The 20,490-nt window shown below is 48.8% G+C and overlaps 1 protein-coding gene across 1 annotated transcript; it reads right to left on the bottom strand.

The window, feature by feature from the left end:
• Positions 1–2,669: 2,669 nt before the first annotated feature.
• On the bottom strand, positions 2,670–15,652 carry LOC147119512 (uncharacterized). Its single transcript, XM_085984109.1, has 4 exons — positions 15,182–15,652; positions 6,509–6,708; positions 5,416–5,521; positions 2,670–2,744 (listed from the first exon to the last, which is right to left on the bottom strand). The coding sequence occupies exons 1-4, from the start codon at positions 15,650–15,652 to the stop codon at positions 2,670–2,672; spliced, it is 852 nt and encodes a 283-aa protein (XP_085840235.1).
• Positions 15,653–20,490: the final 4,838 nt, after the last annotated feature.

Here is a 20,490-nt window from a genome sequence, read left to right as displayed (position 1 = left end):
TGTGTCCCTCGCTCTGTCTCTCTCTGTCTCTCTCTCTCTGTCTCCCTGTCTCTGTCTCTCTCTCTCTCTCGCTCTCTGTCTCCCTGTCTCTCTATCTCTCTCGCTGTCTCTCCCTCTTTGTATCTGTCTCTCTCCCTCTCGCTCTGTGTCCCTCGCTCTGTCTCTCTCTGTCTCTCTCTCTCTGTCTCCCTGTCTCTGTCTCTCTCTCTCTCTCTCTCTCTGTCTCCCTGTCTCTCTATCTCTCTCGCTGTCTCTCCCTCTTTGTATCTGTCTCTCTCCCTCTCGCTCTGTGTCCCTCGCTCTGTCTCTCTCTGTCTCTCTCTCTCTGTCTCCCTGTCTCTGTCTCTCTCTCTCTCTCTCTCTCTCTCTGTCTCCCTGTCTCTCTATCTCTCTCGCTGTCTCTCCCTCTTTGTATCTGTCTCTCTCCCTCTCGCTCTGTGTCCCTCGCTCTGTCTCTCTCTGTCTCTCTCTCTCTGTCTCCCTGTCTCTATCTCTCTCTCTCTCTCTCTCTCTGTCTCCCTGTCTCTCTATCTCTCTCGCTGTCTCTCCCTCTTTGTATCTGTCTCTCTCCCTCTCTGGCTCTCTCTCTCTGTCTCTCTCTCTCTCTATCGCTCTGTTTCTGCCTCTCTATCTATCTCTCTGCCTCTGTGTCTCACTCGCTCTCTGTCTCTCTCTCTCAGTTTCTCTCTCCCGTCTCGCTCTCTCTCTCGATCTCTCTCTCCCCTGCCTGCCTCTCTCTCCCTGTCTCTCTCTCCCTGTCTTTCTCTCTCAGTTTCTCTCTCTTGTCTCTCTCTCTCCATCTCTCTCTCCCCCTGTCTCTCTCCCCCGTCTCTCTCTCTCGGTCTCTCTCTCTCTGTCTCTCTCTCTCTGCCTCTCTCTCTCCGTCTCTCTCTCTCCGTCTCTCTCTCTCCGTCTCTCTCTCTCTCTCTCTCTCCATCTCTCTCCCTGTGTCTCTCCCTCTCTCTCTCTCCATCTCTCTCCCTCTCTCTCTCGGTCTCTCCCTCCCTGTCTCTCTCTCCCTATCTCTCTGTCTCTGTCTCTCTGTCTCTGTCTCACTCTCTCTATGTCTCTGTCTCCCTCGCTATATCTCTGTCTCCGTCCCTGTGGGTGAGTGACTGATTGTGGGGGTCTCTGGAGACAGGAGTCCCTCGATTCCTGTGGGTAAGTGACGGACTGTGAAGGAACCTAGTGACAGGAGCTTTTCACTCCTGGTTGGTAAACAGCTGGATGATACTGGATCTCATCTGCATTATCTGATATCCAGGACAGTATGTGCTTCTGCGTCATGCAGCTGAATAAACTCTCTTTGAAGATGAATCCCTTGTCTCCAGCCTGTTAATCACTGTCATTAGAGTCCTGATTCTCCCCTCCCCAATCGCAGAATTATTCCTTCCTTTGTTTCCTGTTTGTCCCTTGAAATGCACTCCCATCGGGATGAGGACAGACACAGCCCACTTCTCCTCCAGTCCATCCAGCAGAGCAGCAGCCCTGTGGGAGGATGGCAAACATTTTCTAAATTACCTCTTCTATTCCGTATTGCGACAAAAGTCACAGTCTAAGAGATCCTGGGCTTTATGAATAGAGACAAAAGCAGGGAAGTTATATTAATTAAACCTTTATAAAACACTGATTAGGCCCCAGCTGGAGTATTGTGTTCAATCCTGGGCACCACACTTTAGGAAGGATGTCAAGGCCTTAGCCAGGGTACAGAAGAGATTTACCAGAATGATACCAGGGAATGAGGGACTTCAGTTATGTGGAGAGACTGGAGAAGCTGGAGTTGTTCTCCTTAGAGCCGAGAAGGTTAAGGGGAGATTTGATAGAGGCGTTCAAAATCATGAAGGATTTGGACAGAGTAAATAAGGAGAAACTGTTTCCAATGACAGAAGGGTCGGTAACCAGATATGGTGATTGGCCAAAGAACTAGAGGGGAGATGAGGAGAATTTTTTTAATGTAGTGAGTTGTTGTGATCTGGAATGCACTGCCTGATAGGGTGGTGGAGGTAACTTTCAAAAAAGAATTGGATAACTAGTTGAAGGGGGAAAATATTGCAGGGCTATGGGGAAAGAGCAAGAGGAGTGGGGCTAATTGGAGAGCTCTTTCAAAGAGCCGGCACAGGCATGATGGGCTGAATGGCCTCCTTCTGTGCTGTAGGATTTTATGGCTTTGCCCTTGAGTCGGGCTAGCGTCCGGCTGAGAGCAGCACCTGGGGGCCTGCGTGAGAGTGGGTGCGTGCGCAATACTGCGCCACGCGGGCTTTTCGCGCTCGAGAGGCCTCACGTCACAGGCTTCAGTTCACCATCGCCTCGCTTTGCCGCGGGCACGACGATCAACATGGCCGCATTTCAATTTCAATAACTTTATTGACGCCCGACTGAGCCGAAACATAAAACAAACACAACAACTGTGTTAAGTACGTCCCAGAAGGCACGGCACCCGACACCTACTTTGGTTTCGGTCGATCTGACAAGGTTGAGAAGCCTCAGTGAGGGCCCGATGCCGCGATGTCGGGAACACCACCAAAGAGTAGTGGAGAAGATGAGGTGAATCAGGTTAGTTGATGCCAAGTCTGGGCTTTCAGAGCCCGTGGTTTGGAGAATACAGTCAGCTAGCCCGGAGAATACAGTCGACTAGACTAGAGAATACAGTCAACTGGACTGGAGAATAGTCAACTGGACTGGAGAATACAGTAGGAAAGCCTGGAGAATACAATCGGAAGGCCTGGAGAGTACAGTCGGAAAGCCTGAAGCATACAGTCAGAAAGCATGGGGAATACCGTCAGAAAGCCTGGAGAATACAATTGGATAGCCTGGAGAATACAGTCAGAAAGCCTGCAGAATACTGTCAGAAATCCTGGAGAATACTGTCGCCGAGCCTGGTAAACACAGCCAGAAAGCCTGGTAAACACAGTCAGTAAGCCTGGAGAATATAGTCGGAAAGCCTGGATAATACAGTCGGCTAGCCCTGAGAATACAGTCAGAAAGCCTGGAGAATACAGTCAGAAAGCATGGGGAATACAGTCAGAAAGCCTGGAGAATACAGTCAGAAAGCATGGGGAATACAGTCAGAAAGCCTGGAGAATACAATTGGATAGCCTGGAGAATACAGTCAGAAAGCCTGCAGAATACTGTCAGAAATCCTGGAGAATACTGTCGCCGAGCCTGGTAAACACAGCCAGAAAGCCTGGTAAATACAGTCAGTAAGCCTGGAGAATACAGTCGGAAAGCTTGGATAATACAGTCAGCTAGCCCTGAGAATACAGTCAGAAAGCCTGGAGAATACAGTTGGAAATACGGGCAGCACGGTGGCATAGTGGTTAGCACTGTTGCCTCACAGTGCCAGGGACCCGGGTTTGAATCCGGCCTCGGGTGACTGTCTGTGTGGAGTTTGCACATTCTCCCCGTGTTTGCGTGGGTTTCCTCCGGGTGCTCCGGTTTCCTCCCACAGTCCAAAGATGTGCAGGTTAGGTTGATTGGCTATGATAAATTGACCCTTAGTGTTAGGGGGATTAAAATATGTGGGGTTACGGGGATAGGGTGGGATATGTGTTGGTGTAGGGGTTACGGGGATCGGGTGGGATATGTGTCGGTGCAGGCTCGATGGGCCGAAATGGCCTCTATCTGCACTGTGGGGTTTCTGTGTGTGTGATTCTGTGTGTGAAAGCTTGGAGAATACAGTCGGCTAGCCCTGAGAATACAGTTGGAAAGCCTGGAGAATACAGTCGGCTAGCCTGGAGAATATAGTCAGAAAGCCTGGAGAATACAGTTGGAAAGCTTGGAGAATACAGTCGGCTAGCCCTGAGAATACAGTTGGAAAGCCTGGAGAATACAGTCGGCTAGCCTGGAGAATATAGTCAGAAAGCCTGGAGAATACAGTCGGAAAGCCTGGATAATACAGTCGGCTAGCCCTGAGAATACAGTTGGAAAGCCCGGAGAATACAGTCGGCTAGCCTCGAGAATATAGTCAGAAAGCCTAGAGAATATAGTCAGAAAACCTTGGGAATACAGTCGGAAAGCCTGAAGAATACAGTCACAAAGTCTGGAGAATACAGTCAGAAAGCCGCGAGTATGCAGTCAGAATGCTGGAGAATACAGTCGGCAATCTCAAAAATACAGTCAGCTAGGCTGGAGACTACAGTGTGAAATGTCGCTGCCTCGACCTCGCTCCCAGTGCATTTCACTGCTGCCTGCCGACTGTCATGGTGATGCAGTGGCAAGTGCGGCAATGTAACAAGATGAATATCTCACTACGGCGCACGCGACCAATGTCCCCCCCCCGACAGGCTCGTTGGAACCAGGCTGCTGCGTGCGAGCGCTTCGACGCGCTCCGAGATCGGATGGTCCACAACTCCCCTGAGAATCCGAGCTCTTCCCGACTTCGCTCCCACCTTGATCTCAGTTTCAAGGCTGGCTCGGGTGGTCCATTAGCGCTGCCTGCTGAGAGAGAAGACAGGGTCAGGGTCGTCAGGGTCATCCCTAATAAAGAAAGACTTGCATTTCTATCGCGCCTTTCACCACCTCAGGACGTCCCAAAGCACTTTACAGCCAATGAAGTACTTTTTTCAAAGTGTGGGCGCTGTTGTAATGTAGGAAACGCAGCAGCCAATTTGCGCACAGCAAGCCCCCACAAACAGCAATGTGATAATGACTGGATAAGCTGTTTTTTTAGTGACATTGGTTGAGGGATAAATATTGGCCGCAGGACACCGGGGAGAACTCTTTCCTGCTCTTCTTGCAACAGTGGCTGTGGGATCTTTCTCGTCCACCCGAGAGAGCAGACGGGGCCCTCGGTTTAACGTCTCATCCGAAAGACGGCACCTCCGACAGTGCAGGGCTCCCTCGGTACTGGCACCGGGTGTGTCGGCCCTGGATTATGGGGCTCGAGTCTCCGGAGTGGGGACTCGAACCCACGGCCTTCTGACTCAGAGGGGAGAGTGTGAGACACCGGCTGAGCCGTGGCTAGTAAGACTTAGATCTCCATATCACACTGGACCGTCTCAAGGCATCTCACAGATAATGAGTTACGTGGCAGTTCAGTCACTGTTGTCATGGAGATGGCGCGGCAGCCAATTTGTACACAGCAAGATCCCACACCCAGCATGAGATGAATGACCCGGCTAATCTGTTTTTGGTGGTGGTCCATTGAGGTAGGAATGTTGGCCCCAGGGCACCAGGGCGGACTCTCCCTTGCTGGTAGCCGTGGGATCGCTAACAGGCGCCTCTCTCTGATGGGGGACTGGGTGGGGAGGTGGGCCTGGACCATGCATTAACCTTTGACCGTTCAATTATCTTTCACCCTCGGGGACCCGGGGTCAAATCCAGCCCCAGACAGAGGGGGATGATGGTCTTCTCTCTCTGATGGGGGTATGGATTAGTGTGGCAGAGAAATTCAAAGCGGTCTCCTTCATTTCCTACCTGCCCAATTCCTGCCACGTTTGCGCCCTTTCCCATGCGTGTGACTGTTTGCTGTTTCATGCCACGTGTCAGGACCTCGCGCTGTCTGGGAATAAGGAGCTTATCTCTGAGAAAAGAACAGACAGATTCTGTTAGTAACAGAAAGAACATCAGAGAACAAGGAACGATTCACTCCCGTCTGGTACTGTACGGCCCGTGTGTGTCTCAGTGTCAGCTCCTGTACATGTACAGCACACAGTGGGTAAAAGGGAACGATTCACTCCCGTCTGGTACGGTACGGCCCGTGTGTGTCTCAGTGTCAGCTCCTGTACATGTACAGCACACAGCGGGTAAAAGGGAACGATTCACTCCCGTCTGGTACTGTACGGCCCGTGTGTGTCTCAGTGTCAGCTCCTGTACATGTACAGCACACAGTGGGTAAAAGGGAACGATTCACTCCCGTCTGGTACTGTACGGCCCGTGTGTGTCTCAGTGTCAGCTCCTGTACATGTACAGCACACAGTGGGTAAAAGGGAGCGATTCACTCCCGTCTGGTACTGTACGGCCCGTGTGTGTCTCAGTGTCAGCTCCTGTACATGTACAGCACACAGTGGGTAAAAGGGAACGATTCACTCCCGCCTGGTACTGTACGGCCCCGTGTGTGTCTCAGTGTCAGCTCCCGTACATGTACAGTACACAGCGGGTAAAAGGGAACGATTCACTCCTGTCTGGTACTGTACGGCCCGTGTGTGTCTCAGTGTCAGCTCCTGTACATGTACAGCACACAGCGGGTAAAAGGGAACGATTCACTCCCGTCTGGTACTGTACGGCCCGTGTGTGTCTCAGTGTCAGCTCCTGTACATGTACAGTACACAGCGGGTAAAAGGGAACGATTCACTCCCGTCTGGTACTGTACGGCCCGTGTGTGTCTCAGTGTCAGCGCCTGTACATGTACAGCACACAGTGGGTAAAAGGGAACGATTCACTCCCGTCTGGTACTGTACGGCCCGTGTGTGACTCAATGTCAGCTCCTGTACATGTACAGCACGTGGCAGGTGTACCAGATAGCCTGTAACATTCATGGTTGTGGATGTTTACCAGTCGTCTCACTCACTCTCGGTGTTGCCGTGTCCCTCGTGGTGACTGCCCCTGCTGTTCCAGTTGTCCAATACTGAACCCGACCATTTCCTTGACCCCTGGCCCTCTCTCACTCTGCAAGCTGCACTGGCTGTTCAGGCAGGCAGCCAGGACGCCTCCAAGGTCCTTCTCCTTGGTCGCTGGGCATTCCTCTTCCTCATTTAATAATTCTGCCCCCTTCAGAGAACAAATGTTTTATTAGTCGCTTCATCTGCTGAGATCGTATCACTTACCTCAATGCTAAATAACCATAAATATCATCATCAACAACAACTTGTATTTATATAGCGCCTTTAACATAGTAAAACGTCCCAAGGCGCTGCACAGGTGTATTTTAAGACAACAAATTTGACACCGATCCACAGAAGGATAAATTAGGGCAGGTGACCAAAAGTGTTAAGTCTGTGTGTTATAATGAGAATTACTACACAGACCACAAGAGTAACTTTTAACAGGTCTTTACTAGTCGAAGGTCAGGGCGGAACTGCCCAATAAATCATTACACAGCATTTATATACCGGTGTGGTCACCACCGGTATTACAGTATACAGCAGCCAAGATAAAGTAGTGCAACCCTTAAAATAGTTCTCTTAAAGGTGGAACGGTTACATACACTACAATCCTCCCTTTTTAGCTTAACCGTATATATTCCCCATTAAACATAACATCATAACATATATACACAACTTCATGTAAAACAGTTCACAGATTCAGTCTCTGAGGCGGCGCCTCCTGCACCTCCTGACTCGGTCCGGATAACGCCTCGGTGGTGTAGTAGTTTTCGGTGGTGTAGTAGGTTCTTGTTGCTGCGGTGACTCATCTAATAGTCCTTCACTGGACTTAACAACTTGAACTTTCATAACTTCAGAACCAGCATTGCTGACTTCTAAAGGCTCGAGTACCTTGGGAAGTTTTTCTGCTTCCAGACTGATTTGGCTCAGTTCGGAGGGACCACGTGCGTGACCTGGTAGGGGTGATAATGGTTCAGATGAGTCATCATCTTCTGCTTCTTCTCTATTGTCTTCTATTTCCTCCATCACTTCAGCTTTTGCCTCTGCCACCAATCCCCTGAGTGGCTTATTACTGCTGACACTGCTCAAAAAAGGGTGCTCTTTCTTCCTAGCTTTCGACTGATTGATGAATTTGACATATTCCCTTTCTTGCTCAGCTTTGATTCGTTTGGCCTCATCGCGCAGACGGTTTGTGTGTTCCTGCTCCATTTTCTCCATCAGCTGCTTCTGCTGTCTTCCCAGATTCTCCAACTCTGTGTCAAAGAACTTTTTCTTTGCATTCATCTCTTGCTCAAAACGGCGAATCATTTGTTCTAATTGCTGTTGTAGTTTGAAATTGAGTTGAGTTCGAGCCCGGTGTTCCTCAGAAATGTGCATGTCTGTAGACTGGACAGACTCAGAATTCTCTGTCAAACTATGTTGTTGTTGTTCAGTGGAATTCTGTTCTGATACTTTGTTCTCTTCTGAAGCATTTATGCACTCCTTCGTTTTTCCATCATTAGTCTGCAAGTCCATTTTAGACTTGTCTTTTGCACATGGGCTGGTCTTACCATCATCAGTTCCAGAGTCTGAGCTGATTGTCTTCACTGAGTTCTCACTCTCTTCTTTGTCACTGTCGCTGCTGCATATGCCCTCATCCAATATTCTGGACAATCGTGCAGGTTTGACATCTTTGTTTTTCCCGGAATCTACCGTTATTGCTTTTAGGGAGTGCCAGTCCATATTTATTTTCCTGATCCACTCCCATCCCAGAAGTGGTGGACCTCCCTCAGGTAGTACATATATGTCCATTCCTTGGTGTTCTTTGCCCTTGTGTACCACCTTGGCTTTTATCTTTCCGATGGGGTATACTCTTTGCCCCGTGTATGTCTTTAATACTATCTCCGTATCCCGTAGGGGAATATGTGTGAATAACCTTTTGTAATCTTGCTTATTCATGACCGTCAACGCTGATCCGGTGTCCAATTCCATCTCCACTTGGACTCCTGCTATCTGCAGTGTGGCCCAGATAGTTTGTCGGTCAGCTTCCTTACTCACATTGTGAATTCTCAGACTACCCAGTTCCTTGCTGTTGGAGTCTGAATCCGAATTCTGTTCATCCGAACTCTTCTCAGCCACCTTATGTACCTTTCTGCACTTTTCCTGCGGTGACTTTTTGTTGCTGGTCTTCTTTCCTGACCGGCATACTTTAGCTATGTGACCAAGCTTGCCACATTTTCTACATTCCTGGTCTTTAAACCAGCATTGGTTCTGATCGTGTGTTGTCTTTCCACAACGATAACATTTCGTTGTACCCAAAGCCATTTGATCTACGCTGAGTACCGCTGCCTTCAGCTGCATTTCCGCAGTGCCTCTCGCTGCGGCTTCGTGCGATGCTGCAATAGTGACAGCCTTATCAAGTGTAAGATCATTCTCTTCAAGCAACCGCTTTTGTGTTCCTTCTTTCGACAATCCACACACGAATTTGTCTCTCAGTGCCTCTGTCAGTCTTTCCCCAAACTGACAGTATTTCACTAGCTTACGCAGTTCAATTAAATACTCCGTGTTGCTTTCCTCTTTCAGTTGCGTTCTCGCATAAAATTTAAATCGTTCCGCTAACATCAGCGGTGTGGGGTTCAAATGATGCTTCAGGACAGCAACAATATTAGCGAAAGTCTGATCCGCCGGTTTAGCTGGTGATAGAAGATGCTTCAATAGCCCGTATGTCTTCGCACCCATTGAGTTTAGTAAGGTTAGTGCTTTATCTTCATTTGATATTTTATTTGCCTTACAATATATCTCTATGCGTTCTACATACGTGGCCCAATCTTCAACATCGGGATCGAAATCGTTGATGTTACCACACTTAGGCATCCTCGCAATCTTCTTGAGAGACAAAAAGAAATTTTTCTTTTATTTTTTTTTCAAAATGGCGGTTTCCCGCGCTCGTCTTCTTCCCCCGCCTACGAAAATGGCGGCTTCCCGCGTTTGCCTTTCTCTCCCCACTGGCTGTAATGGCGATTGCCATATTGCTGCGTTCGCCCTCCCCAGCGGTTTTCAAATCGTGCCTCCCAGCCCCTCTTGCAGTCCGGTCCTTTCCCCCCCGGCTGCGGCTGAGTTCTCCGCGGTTTTTTTATTTTTATTTCCTCCCGCGCTTACGCTGTCCCGGTCGCTGCGCCTCGCGGCCTCGGTAGCTGCCCGGCCTTTTTCACCGGTCGCGGTCGAGCTCTCTCTCGACGCTGTTGCGTCTCCCAGCCCGCTATTTTCTCCCACGCCTTACGCTGTCCCAGTCTCAGCGACTCTGGCCCCGACTTCTGTCCGGCTCTTTTCCCCGGCCGTGGTCGAGTTCTCCGCCCTTATATCCTCCATTTTTACCTCCCCTACTTCACAGCCACCGTGGCCGACTTGCTGTTCGTCGCTGATCGGCTTACCCACCACCGTGATAGAAGGGATGATCACTGCCTGTTGCTGATGGAAGGCTTCGTGTCAGAATTCTTCCTTTGCTCTGCAGACCCGAGTCTTCTCTCAGCAGAATGATGAAGGCGGATGCCTCCTCTCAACGCCCGTTAAACTGCCTTGGATGTATCTCTGCCGCAGGGTAAGATCGTACTCGTCGCCACTGTTAAGTCTGTGTGTTATAATGAGAATTACTACACAGACCACAAGAGTAACTTTTAACAGGTCTTTACTAGTCGAAGGTCAGGGCGGAACTGCCCAATAAATCATTACACAGCACTTATATACCGGTGTGGTCACCACCGGTATTACAGTATACAGCAGCCAAGATAAAGTAGTGCAACCCTTAAAATAGTTCTCTTAAAGGTGGAACGGTTACATACACTACAAAAAGCTTGGTCAAAGAGGTAGGTTTTAAGGAGCATCTTAAAGGAGGAAAGAGAGGTGGCGAGGCGGAGAGGTTTAGGGAGGGAATTCCAGAGCTTAGGGCTGAGGCAACAGAAGACACGGCCACCAAAGGTTGAGTGATTATAATCAGGGATGCTCAAGGGGGCAGAATTAGAGGAGCGCAGATATCTCGGGGGTTTGTGGGGCTGAAGGAGGTTACAGAGATAGGAAGGGGCGAGGCCATGCAGGGATTTGAAAACAAGGATGAGAATTTTGAAATCGAGGCGCTGCTTAACCCGGGAGCCAATGAAGGTCAGCGAGCACAGGGGGTGATGGGTGAACGGGATTTGGTGCGAGTTAGGACACGGGCAGCCGAGTTTTGGATGACCTCAAGTTTACTGTAGTAACCTGGGAGGTTATGAGTAACCTGATCCACCAGGTGGTGCTGTGGCAATTGCTCTCCTGAGTTAAGTCTGATCTGTACTGTTGTACTCTTTGTTTATGCTGCCTCATGGCAGAAGCTTTTCTGTGCAAGGGTTGATTAAACCATGTTAAGGAGTTAACCTGTGTCTGTCTCTGTTGTGTATGTAATATGTGTGCTACTTTGAACCTATGGACAGGACTGCACTACTTGTAGGGCATAGTGATACGCAGTACCACTCCTGGCCATAGGGGTATAAATAGTACTGTGGGTACTGATCTCCCCTCAGTTCCCGCCTGTGGGCATGAAGTAAAGACCTACGTGCAGTCCCTACCTCCAACCAGTAAAGACCTGTTTGAGTTATACGTTTAAGTCTTTGTGTTAATTGTTCAATACAATACACATACTTAACACTGGCGACGAGTCTGATTCGGACCCTGCGGCAGTCACTCCACGGCAGCTTCGTCCACAGCCAGGACGTTGCAGAGAGGTTTCCACCCTCTCCACCCCACTGGAAGACATCCTGACCTCGGAGCCTCCATCGGCGACCGTCAGCTTCTTCTCCAGCTTGGTGGTGGGTAAGCCGTTGTCTGAGCCGGGCAGCGACGCGACAGGCAGTCGACCGCGTTGGCCGCACGAACGGGGCTGGGGGAGCCGGAGGAATAGGGCGCGAGAGCCGCTTCGAGCGGGAGGCGTTTCAACAGAGCGATCGCATCTCCTGATAAGGGCCGAGAGCCGCGAGAGCGATCGCATCTCCAGATAAGGGCCGAGAGCCGCTTCGGTCGGGAGCCACTTCGCGATCCAACGATCGCATCCGCTGATAAGGGCCGCACTCGGGCAATCGCGGCGAAGATAAGGGCCGCACTCGGGGGCTGAAGGGAGACGGCGTCGGGGGACGGGTGAAGACCGCCAAGCGCGGGAAAACCGCCATTTTGTGGGCGGAGGACGACGGCAAGAGCGGGAAGCCGCCATCTTTGATAACAAGTAAAGAAAATAAAATCTGAGAAATTGCAAATCTACAATGCCTAAACACGGGAATATTAGCACCTTTGATAGTGACCTCGAAGATTGGGCCATATATGTTGAAAGAGTAAAAAATTATTGTAAGGCCAATAAAATTCGTGACCAAGATAAAGCTCTAACATTATTAAATTTAATGGGTGCGAAGACATACGGGCAATTGAAACACCTGTTATCACCAGATGAACCGGCGGATAAGACGTTCGATGAGATTGTTACTGTCCTGAAAGATCATCTAAACCCCACGCCGCTGATGTTAGCGGAACGATTTAAATTTTATGACAGAAGGCAGCTACAGCATGAAAGCAATGCTGAATATTTGCTGGAATTGCGTAAATTAGCGAAATATTGCCAGTTTGGAACGGGACTGACCGATGCACTACGAGACAAATTTGTGTGTGGTTTATTTAAACAGGATACACAAAAGCGACTGCTCGAGGAGAATGAGCTGACGCTTGAGAAGGCGGTCACTATGGCAGCAGCACACGAAGCCGCAGCGAGAGGCACGGCAGTAATGCAGCTACGGTCACCGGAGCTCAGTGCACACAAATTGGGTGTGAGTTCTGGCAAATGTTATCGTTGTGGAAAGACAACGCATGATCAGAACCAGTGTTGGTTTAAAAACCAAGAATGTAGAACTTGTGGTAGGCTTGGACACATAGCTAGAGTATGCAGGTCAGGGAAGAAGACCAGCAACAAGAAGTCACCGCAAGGAAAATACGCAAAAGTACACAAGGTGGCCGAACAGGAGTCCGATTCAGACGCTAGCAGTAATGAACTGGCTGGCTTAAGCAGTATTGAACTGGCTAGCTTAAGGGTACTCAACGTTGGTAAGGGTGCAGACCTCCAGACAATTTGGGTCACTCTTCAGATAGAAGGAGTCCAAGTAAAACTGGAATTGGACACTGGATCGGCATTGACGGTCATAAATAAGAAAGATTATGGAAGGTTATTCCAACATATTCCCCTACAGGATACGGAGCTCATATTGAAAACATACACGGGGCAAAGAGTGTACCCCATCGGGAAAATTGAGGTCACAGTGGTCCACAAGGGCGAAGAAAGTCAAATAATGGACTTATATGTGCTATCTGAAGGAGGTCCTCCACTACTAGGACGGGAGTGGATTAGGAAAATGAATATCGACTGGCATTTCCTACAAACAATAACGAGTGAGAACTCGGTGAACATAATCAACCCAGACTCTGGAACTGATGATGGTAAGACCAACCCGTGTGCAAAAGACAAAGTTTCAGCACAGAATTCCACTGAGATAGAGAATTCTGAGTCTGTCAAGTCTACTGATATGCACATTTTTGAGGGACACTGGGCTCGAACTCAACTCCATTTCAAACTACAACAGCAATTAGAACAAATGATTCGCCGTTTTGAGCAAGAGATGAATGAAATAAAAAAGTTCTTTGTTATAGAGTGGGAACATCTGGAAAGACAACAGAAGCAGCTGCTGGAGCAAATGGAGCAGGAGCACACAAAACGTCTGATGTCAGAGGAGTTAACGGTCAGCCAACTCCTGCATATGCTGAAGGACAGGACTCTGAAATGGGAAAAACTTGAACACGAACTTCAATATTCAAACGAAAGGGGTTTGGAGCTCTCAAAGGTTATTGGAAGAGCTGAGGTGGCAACACAGACTGAGATGACTGCAACAGAACAGCCCTTGGATGCCAAAAGTACGCTGACTCACGTCAACGTAGAACAACAGACCGCTGAAACAGCTGCTCCGGTAGAGGGATTGAATAGTCCGATCAATCAATCTCCAAAAGAAGTTGAAGTAGTAAAATCTCAAATGAGGTCATTAGTAAACGGCTTGCTGAAAGCCCAGAAAAAGCTGGATGAAGAGGTACGCATGAAGAAGTCTCTTCAGGGAAGATGTCTGGACTTGGAACAAAAGCTGGCTAACGCCCAGCTGGGTATGGAGGAAATAGAAGACCCTCTCGCTGGCCTAGATCAGGACGACACCGAATATTACTATGTCCTGTCCTGCCCAACTTGTAACTTCGACTCCCACCATACAGAAATCATGGAGGAGCACCGAAAGTCTACGGAACATCGGGAGAAGGTGGCTCTACTACGGAAAAAGGAGGAAGAGAAGGAGGAACTGCGCATGCAGCTGGCAGCTGACAGTGGAGCCCAGAGAGTCTCCAAGAAGCAGAAAAGGAAAAGTCGAAACAGAAGATGACCCATCTGAACCATTATTACCTCTACCAGATCACACACGTGGTCCCTCCGAACGGAGCCAATTCAGTTCGGAAGTTCAAACTGTTAAATCCATGGAAGGACTATTGAATGAGTCACTCCAGCAACGTGAACCGACTACACCATAGAGATTGAATCTGTGAACTGTTTTCCGCAGAGACTGAATCTGTGATCTGTTTTGACATGAAGTTATCTATGTATCTATGTTATTCTGTTATGTAAACCTGAAGTTATATATGTATATATGTTATTACGTTATGTTAAATGGGGAGATGACTGTAAAGCTAAGAAGGGAGGAATGTTGTGTATGTAATATGTGTGCTACTTTGAACCTATGGACAGGACTGCACTACTTGTAGGGCGTAGTGATACGCAGTACCACTCCTGGCCATAGGGGTATAAATAGTACTGTGGGTACTGATCTCCCCTCAGTTCCCGCCTGTGGGCATGAAGTAAAGACCTACGTGCAGTCCCTACCTCCAACCAGTAAAGACCTGTTTGAGTTATACGTTTAAGTCTTTGTGTTAATTGTTCAATACAATACACATACTTAACAGTCTCCATCTATGGCCAGCTCAAGATACCACATTTACGAAGGGTGGAATGTGGGAGGCCGTCCAGGAGTGTGTTGGAATAGTCAAGTCTAGAGATAACAAAGACACGGATGAGCTGGTGCAAGGGCGGAGATGGGCGATGAAGTCTATCTCACGAGAGACAGGAAATGGGGGGTGGCGGGGGGGGCTGGGTGAGGGTCACGGAGGGTTAAATTTCACCCTCTGGGGACCTGGGGTTAAATCTAGCCCCAGATAAGAGGGGGTGAAGGTCTGCTCTCTCCGATGGGGGAACTGGGCGGGTGCAGTGGGTCAAACACTGACCTTTCACCCTCTGGATCCCGGGGTTAAATCCAGCCCCAGACAAGAGGGGGTGAAGGTCTGCTCTCTCTGATGGGGGAACTGGGCGGGGGCAGTGGGTGAAAGACTGACCTTTCACCCTCCCTCCCTGATGGACGGTACTGGGGGTTACGGGGTCAGTGGGGTCAGACTCTGACCTTTCACCCTCTGGGACCTGAGGTCAAAACCAGCCCTGAGACATCCCGCACGTTGATGAGCCCTGCTATATAAACAAATGAAACCCCCGGGGGGGGGCGGGGGCATCCCACCTTGTAGCTCGGGCGACGCTCTCCCCGGGCCGTTGCGCTCGCCCCTTGACCTGCACCCCTACATGCGCTCGTCACCCGCTGTCTCCGTTCCCGGCCGCTCGCCGCCGTCCTCGCCTCCTGTTGCTCCTCGCTGTTCTTCTCCTCCAGCTCGGCCTTGAGCTGGCTCACCTCCTGGTGCAGGGCCTTGACCTTCTGCCTGAGTAGCTGGCACTCCCGCCGGCACCGCACCTTCTCCAGGTTGGCCTTGCCCCACTTCTCCTTCCAGCGGGCGCTGCAGTCGCACCACCAGCGCACTGTCTTCTCCAGGTTGGCTGCCAGGGCCCTGGCCTCCAGCAGCTCCTGGCGGCACTGCCCGTGGGCTGGGTCACAGCCCCCACCCTCCTCCCCGGCCGGCGGTCCGGGCTGGTGCTGGGCTGGCAGGGACAGGGCCTCCTTGGCACGAGGCCCGCCGGTCCTTGTCGCTTTGCTCATGGCTCGCCCGTCTCGCTCCTTGACCCTCAGAGCCCCTGCATCAATGGGAATGGAGGAAGAAGCTGTGATTCCCAGAGGCAAAGAATCACCTAACACTTTTTTTTTATGTTTAACTCTTTCATTCTCATAAGAACATAAGAAATCAGAACAGGGGTAGGCCATTCGGCCCCTCGAGCCTGCTTCGCCATTCAATGAGATCATGGCTGATCTTCGACCTCAACTCCCACTTTCCCGCCCGATCCCCATATCCCTCGATTCCCCTGGAGCCCAAAAATCTATCGATCTCAGTCTTGAATGTACTCAATGACTGAGCCTCCACAGCCCTCTGATAGAGAATTCCAAAGATTCACAACCCTCTGAGTGAAGAAATTTCTCCTCATCTCAGTCTTAAATGGCCGACCCCTTATCCTGAGACTATGCCCCCTAGTTCTAGACACTCCAGCCAGGGGAAACAACCTCTCAGCATCTACCCTGTCAATCCCCTTCAGAATCTTGTATGTTTCAATGAGATCACCTCTCATTCTTCTAAACTCCAGAGAGTATCGGCCCATTCTACACAATCTCTCATCATAGGACAGACCTCTCATCCCAGGAATCAATCTAGTGAACCTTTGTTGCACCGCCTCCAAGGCAAGTATATCCTTCCTTAGATAAGGAGACCAAAACTGTGCCCAGTACTCCAGGTGTGGTCTCCCCAAGGCCCTGTACAATTGTAGCAAGACTTCCTTACTCTTATATTCCAACCCCCTTGCAATAATGGCTAAAATACCATTTGCCTTCTTAATTGCTTGCTGTACCTGGATGTTAATTTTCTGTGATTTGTGTACAAGGACCTTCAAATCTCTCTGAATACCAACAGTTACTAGTCTCTCACGTTTTAAAAAATATTCTGCTTTTCTATTCTTCCTACCAAAGTGGATAATTTCACACTTCCCCACATTATACTCCATCTGCCACCTTACTGCCCACTCACTTAGTCTATCTATATCCCTTTGCAGATACTTTGTGTTCTCCTCACAGCTTACTGTCCCACCTAGCTTTGTATCATCAGCAAACTTGGATACATTACACTCAGTCCCTTCATTAATATAGATTGTAAATATCTGAGGCTCAAGCACTGATCCTTGTGGTACCCCACTAGTTACAGCCAACTTAAAAATTACCCGTTTATTCCTGCTCTATGTTTTCTGTCCATTAACCGATCCTCAATCTGTGCTATTATATTACCCCCAACCCCATGAGCCCTAATCTTGTGTAATAACCTTTTGTGTGGCACCTTATCAAATGCCTTTTGGAAATCCAAATACACTACATCCACTGGTTCCCCTTTATCTGCCCTGCTAGCTACACCCTCAAAAAACTCCAACAGATTTGTCAAACACAATTTCCCTTTCATAAATCCCTGTTGACTCTGCCCAATCATATTATGATTTTCTAACTGTCCTGTTATCATGTCCCTAATAGATTCTAGCATTTTCCCTGCTACTGATGTCAGGTTAACTAGTCTGTAGTTCCCTGTTTTTTCTCTCTTCCTTTCTTGAATAGTGGGGTTACATTTGCTACCTTCCAATCTGCGGGAACCGTTCTCGAATCTAGGGAATTCTGGAAGATCAAAACCAATCCACTATCTTACATAGAAACATAGAAGATAGGAGCAGGAGTAGGCCATTCGGCCCTTCAAGCCTGCTCCACCATTCAATGAGATCATGGCTGATCATCCAAATTCAGTACCCTGTCCCTGCCTTCTCCCCATATCCCTTGATCCCTTTAGCCTCAAGAAATATATCCAACTCTTTCTTGAATATATTTAATGAACTGGCCTCCACCGCCCTCTGTGGCAGAGAATTCCACAGGTTCACCACTCTCTGGGTGAAGAAATTCCTCCTCATTTCAGTCCTAAATGGCTTACCCCTTATCCTTAAACTATGACCCCTGGTTCTGGACTCCCCAGCCATCAGAAACATCCTTTCTGCATCTAGTCTGTCCAGACCTGACAGAATTTTATAGGTTTCTATGAGATCCCCTCTCAATCTTCTAAACTCCAGTGAGTATAAGCCCAATCGACACAATCTCTCCTCGTACGTCATTCCTGCCATCCCAGGTATCAGCCTGGTGAATCTTCGCTGCACTCTCTCCATGGCAAGAACATCCTTCCTCAGGTAAGGTGACCAAAACTGCACACAATACTCAAGGTGCGGTCTCACCAAGGCCCTGTACAACTGCAGCAAGACATCCTTGTTCTTGTACTCGAACCCTCTTGCTACGAAGGCCAACATAACATTTGCCTTCTTAACCGCCTGCTGCACCTGCATGCTTACCTTCAGCGACTGGTGCACAATAACACCCAGGTCTCTTTGCACTTTCCCTTCTCCCAATCTATTGCCATTCAAATAATAATATGCCTTCCTGTTTTTGCCACCAAAGTGGATAACCTCACATTTATCCACATTATAGTGCATTTGCCATGTTTCTGCCCAATCACCCAACCTGTCCAAATCGTACTGGAGTTTCACGACATCCTCCTCACAGCTTACCCTCCCACCCAGCTTTGTGTCGTCTGCAAATTTGGAGATATTACATCCAATTCCCTCGTCCAGATCATTAATATATATTGTGAACAGCTGGGGTCCTAGGACCGGTCATTGCGGTACCCCACTAGTCACTGCCTGCCACTCGGAAAACGACCCGTTCATTCCAACTCTTTGCTTTCTGTCCGCCAACCAGTTCTCTATCCAAGTCAATACCTTGCCCCCAATCACATGTGCCTTAATTTTGCACGCTAATCTCTTATGTGGGACCTTATCGAAAGCCTTCTGAAAGTCCAAATACACCACATCCACTGGTTCTCCCTTATCTTTGCAGCCACCTCTTTAAAACCCTAGGATGTAGGCCGTCATGTCCAGGGGATTTGTTGGCTTTTAGTTCTTTATATTTCTCCAGTACTACTTCTTTACTAATATTAATTACTTTAAGTTCCTCACTCTCATTAGACTCTTGGTTCCCCATTATTTCCAGTATGTCTTTGTGTCTTCTACTGTGAAGAAAGATACAAAATATTTGTTTGACTTCACTGTCAATTCCTTATTCCTGATTGTAATTTCTCCTGTCCCTGCCTCTAAGTGACCCATGTTTACTTTCACTAATCTCTTCCTTTTTACATACTTGTAAAAGCTCTTACAATCTATATTTCTTGCTAGTTTACTCTCATATTTTATGTTCTCATTCTTTATCAATTTCATCCTTTGTTGGTTTTCAAAGCTCTCCCAAACCTCAGGCTTACTAATACATTTGGCGACATTATAAGCCTCTTCTTTTAATCTAATATTTCTCTAGTTAGCCATGGTTGGATCATTTTTCCAGTGGAGTTGTTATTTACTCTGTATCTAACCCGTGCTGTACCTGCCCTGGGAGTGTTTGATGGGACAGTGTAGAGGGAGCTTTACTCTGTATCTAACCCGTGCTGTACCTGCCGTGGGAGTGTTTGATGGGACAGTGTAGAGGGAGCTTTACTCTGTATTTAACCCGTGCTGTAGCTGCCTTGGGAGTGTTTGATGGGACAGTGTAGAGGGAGCTTTACTCTGTATCTAACCCATGCTGTACCTGCCCTGGGAGTGTTTGATGGGACAGTGTAGAGGGAGCTTTACTCTGTATCTAACCCATGCTGTACCTGCCCTGGGAGTGTTTGATGGGACAGTGTAGAGGGAGCTTTACTTTGTATCTAACCCATGCTGTACCTGCCCTGGGAGTGTTTGATGGGACAGTGTAGAGGGAGCTTTACTCTGTATCTAACCCATGCTGTACCTGCCCTGGGAGTGTTTGATGGGACAGTGTAGAGGGAGCTTTACTCTGTATCTAACCCGTGCTGTACCTGCCCTGGGAGTGTTTGATGGGACAGTGTAGAGGGAGCTTTACTCTGTATCTAACCCGTGCTGTACCTGCCCCAGGAGTGTTTGATGGGACAGTGTAGAGGGAGCTTTACTCTGTATCTAATCCATGCTGTACCTGCCCCGGGAGTGTTTGAAGGGACAGTGTAGAGGGAGCTTTACTCTTTATCTAACCCGTGCTGTACCAGCCCTGGGAGTGTTTGATGGGACAGTGTAGAGGGAGCTTTACTCTGTATCTAACCCGTGCTGTACCTGCCCCGGGAGTGTTTGATGGGACAGTGTAGAGGGAGCTTTACTCTGTATCTAATCCATGCTGTACCTGCCCCGGGAGTGTTTGATGTGACAGTGTAGAGGGAGCTTTGCTCTGTATCTAACCCATGCTGTACCTGCCCTGGCAGTGTTTGATGAGACTGTTAGATCCGTGTATCTTGATGTTGTGTGTCCTTCAATAACTAGACACGAGACTGCAGGGAACAATCAACAGGTGTTTACTGGATGAGGGTTACTCTAAAACTAAACGTACAGATCCCTACTCAGGGTTTATATACAGGTGTGGTCACTGCCGGTACTACAGTATACAGGAGCTGTAAAAAGTAGTTCTCCCCTTAAAGGTACATACACTACAATTCCTCCCCTTTTAGATTAACAGTACCATAACATTCATTTAGCAATTAACACTTTTAACATGCACATTAACTGAAAATAGTCCATTTATAAATTCAGTCTTTGGGGCGGCTTCCTGATCCTTTCTGGATAGCGCCTTTCCTGAGTGTCTTGCTCTTGGTGCGGAGGCCCCCTGTCGTCAGTTAGTTCATCAGCTTCCGATGCTACTGTTTCTGGGGTAGATGCTACCTGTATGTCGGGTTCATCACCAGGTACGCGAGACATGGGGTTGACTCGTTCCTGTGACTCTAGGATCTGGTCAACATGGCGTCTCACAATGTTCTCCCCAAC

The sequence above is a fragment of the Somniosus microcephalus genome, chromosome 4 (genome assembly GCF_052327205.1).
Source record: "Somniosus microcephalus isolate GS21.2 chromosome 4, FLI_Smic_1.0, whole genome shotgun sequence".
Lineage (NCBI taxonomy): Eukaryota > Metazoa > Chordata > Chondrichthyes > Squaliformes > Somniosidae > Somniosus > Somniosus microcephalus.
Note: the sequence above shows the minus strand (reverse complement) of the source record. Positions and strands in the feature narration are given on the sequence as shown.

What these genes read in the sequence shown, in the direction of transcription:
- LOC147119512 (XM_085984109.1), bottom strand. Translation starts at nt 15,652, where the DNA reads ATGAGCAAAGCGACAAGGACCGGCGGGCCTCGTGCCAAGGAGGCCCTG. An exon ending in AGCGTCGCCCGAGCTACAAG is followed by an intron (nt 6,709 to 15,181) that starts GTGGGATGCCCC and finishes TGTTCTCTGAAG; the next exon opens with GGGGCAGAATTATTAAATGA. An exon ending in GGGACACGGCAACACCGAGA is followed by an intron (nt 5,522 to 6,508) that starts GTGAGTGAGACG and finishes TTCTTTTCTCAG; the next exon opens with AGATAAGCTCCTTATTCCCA.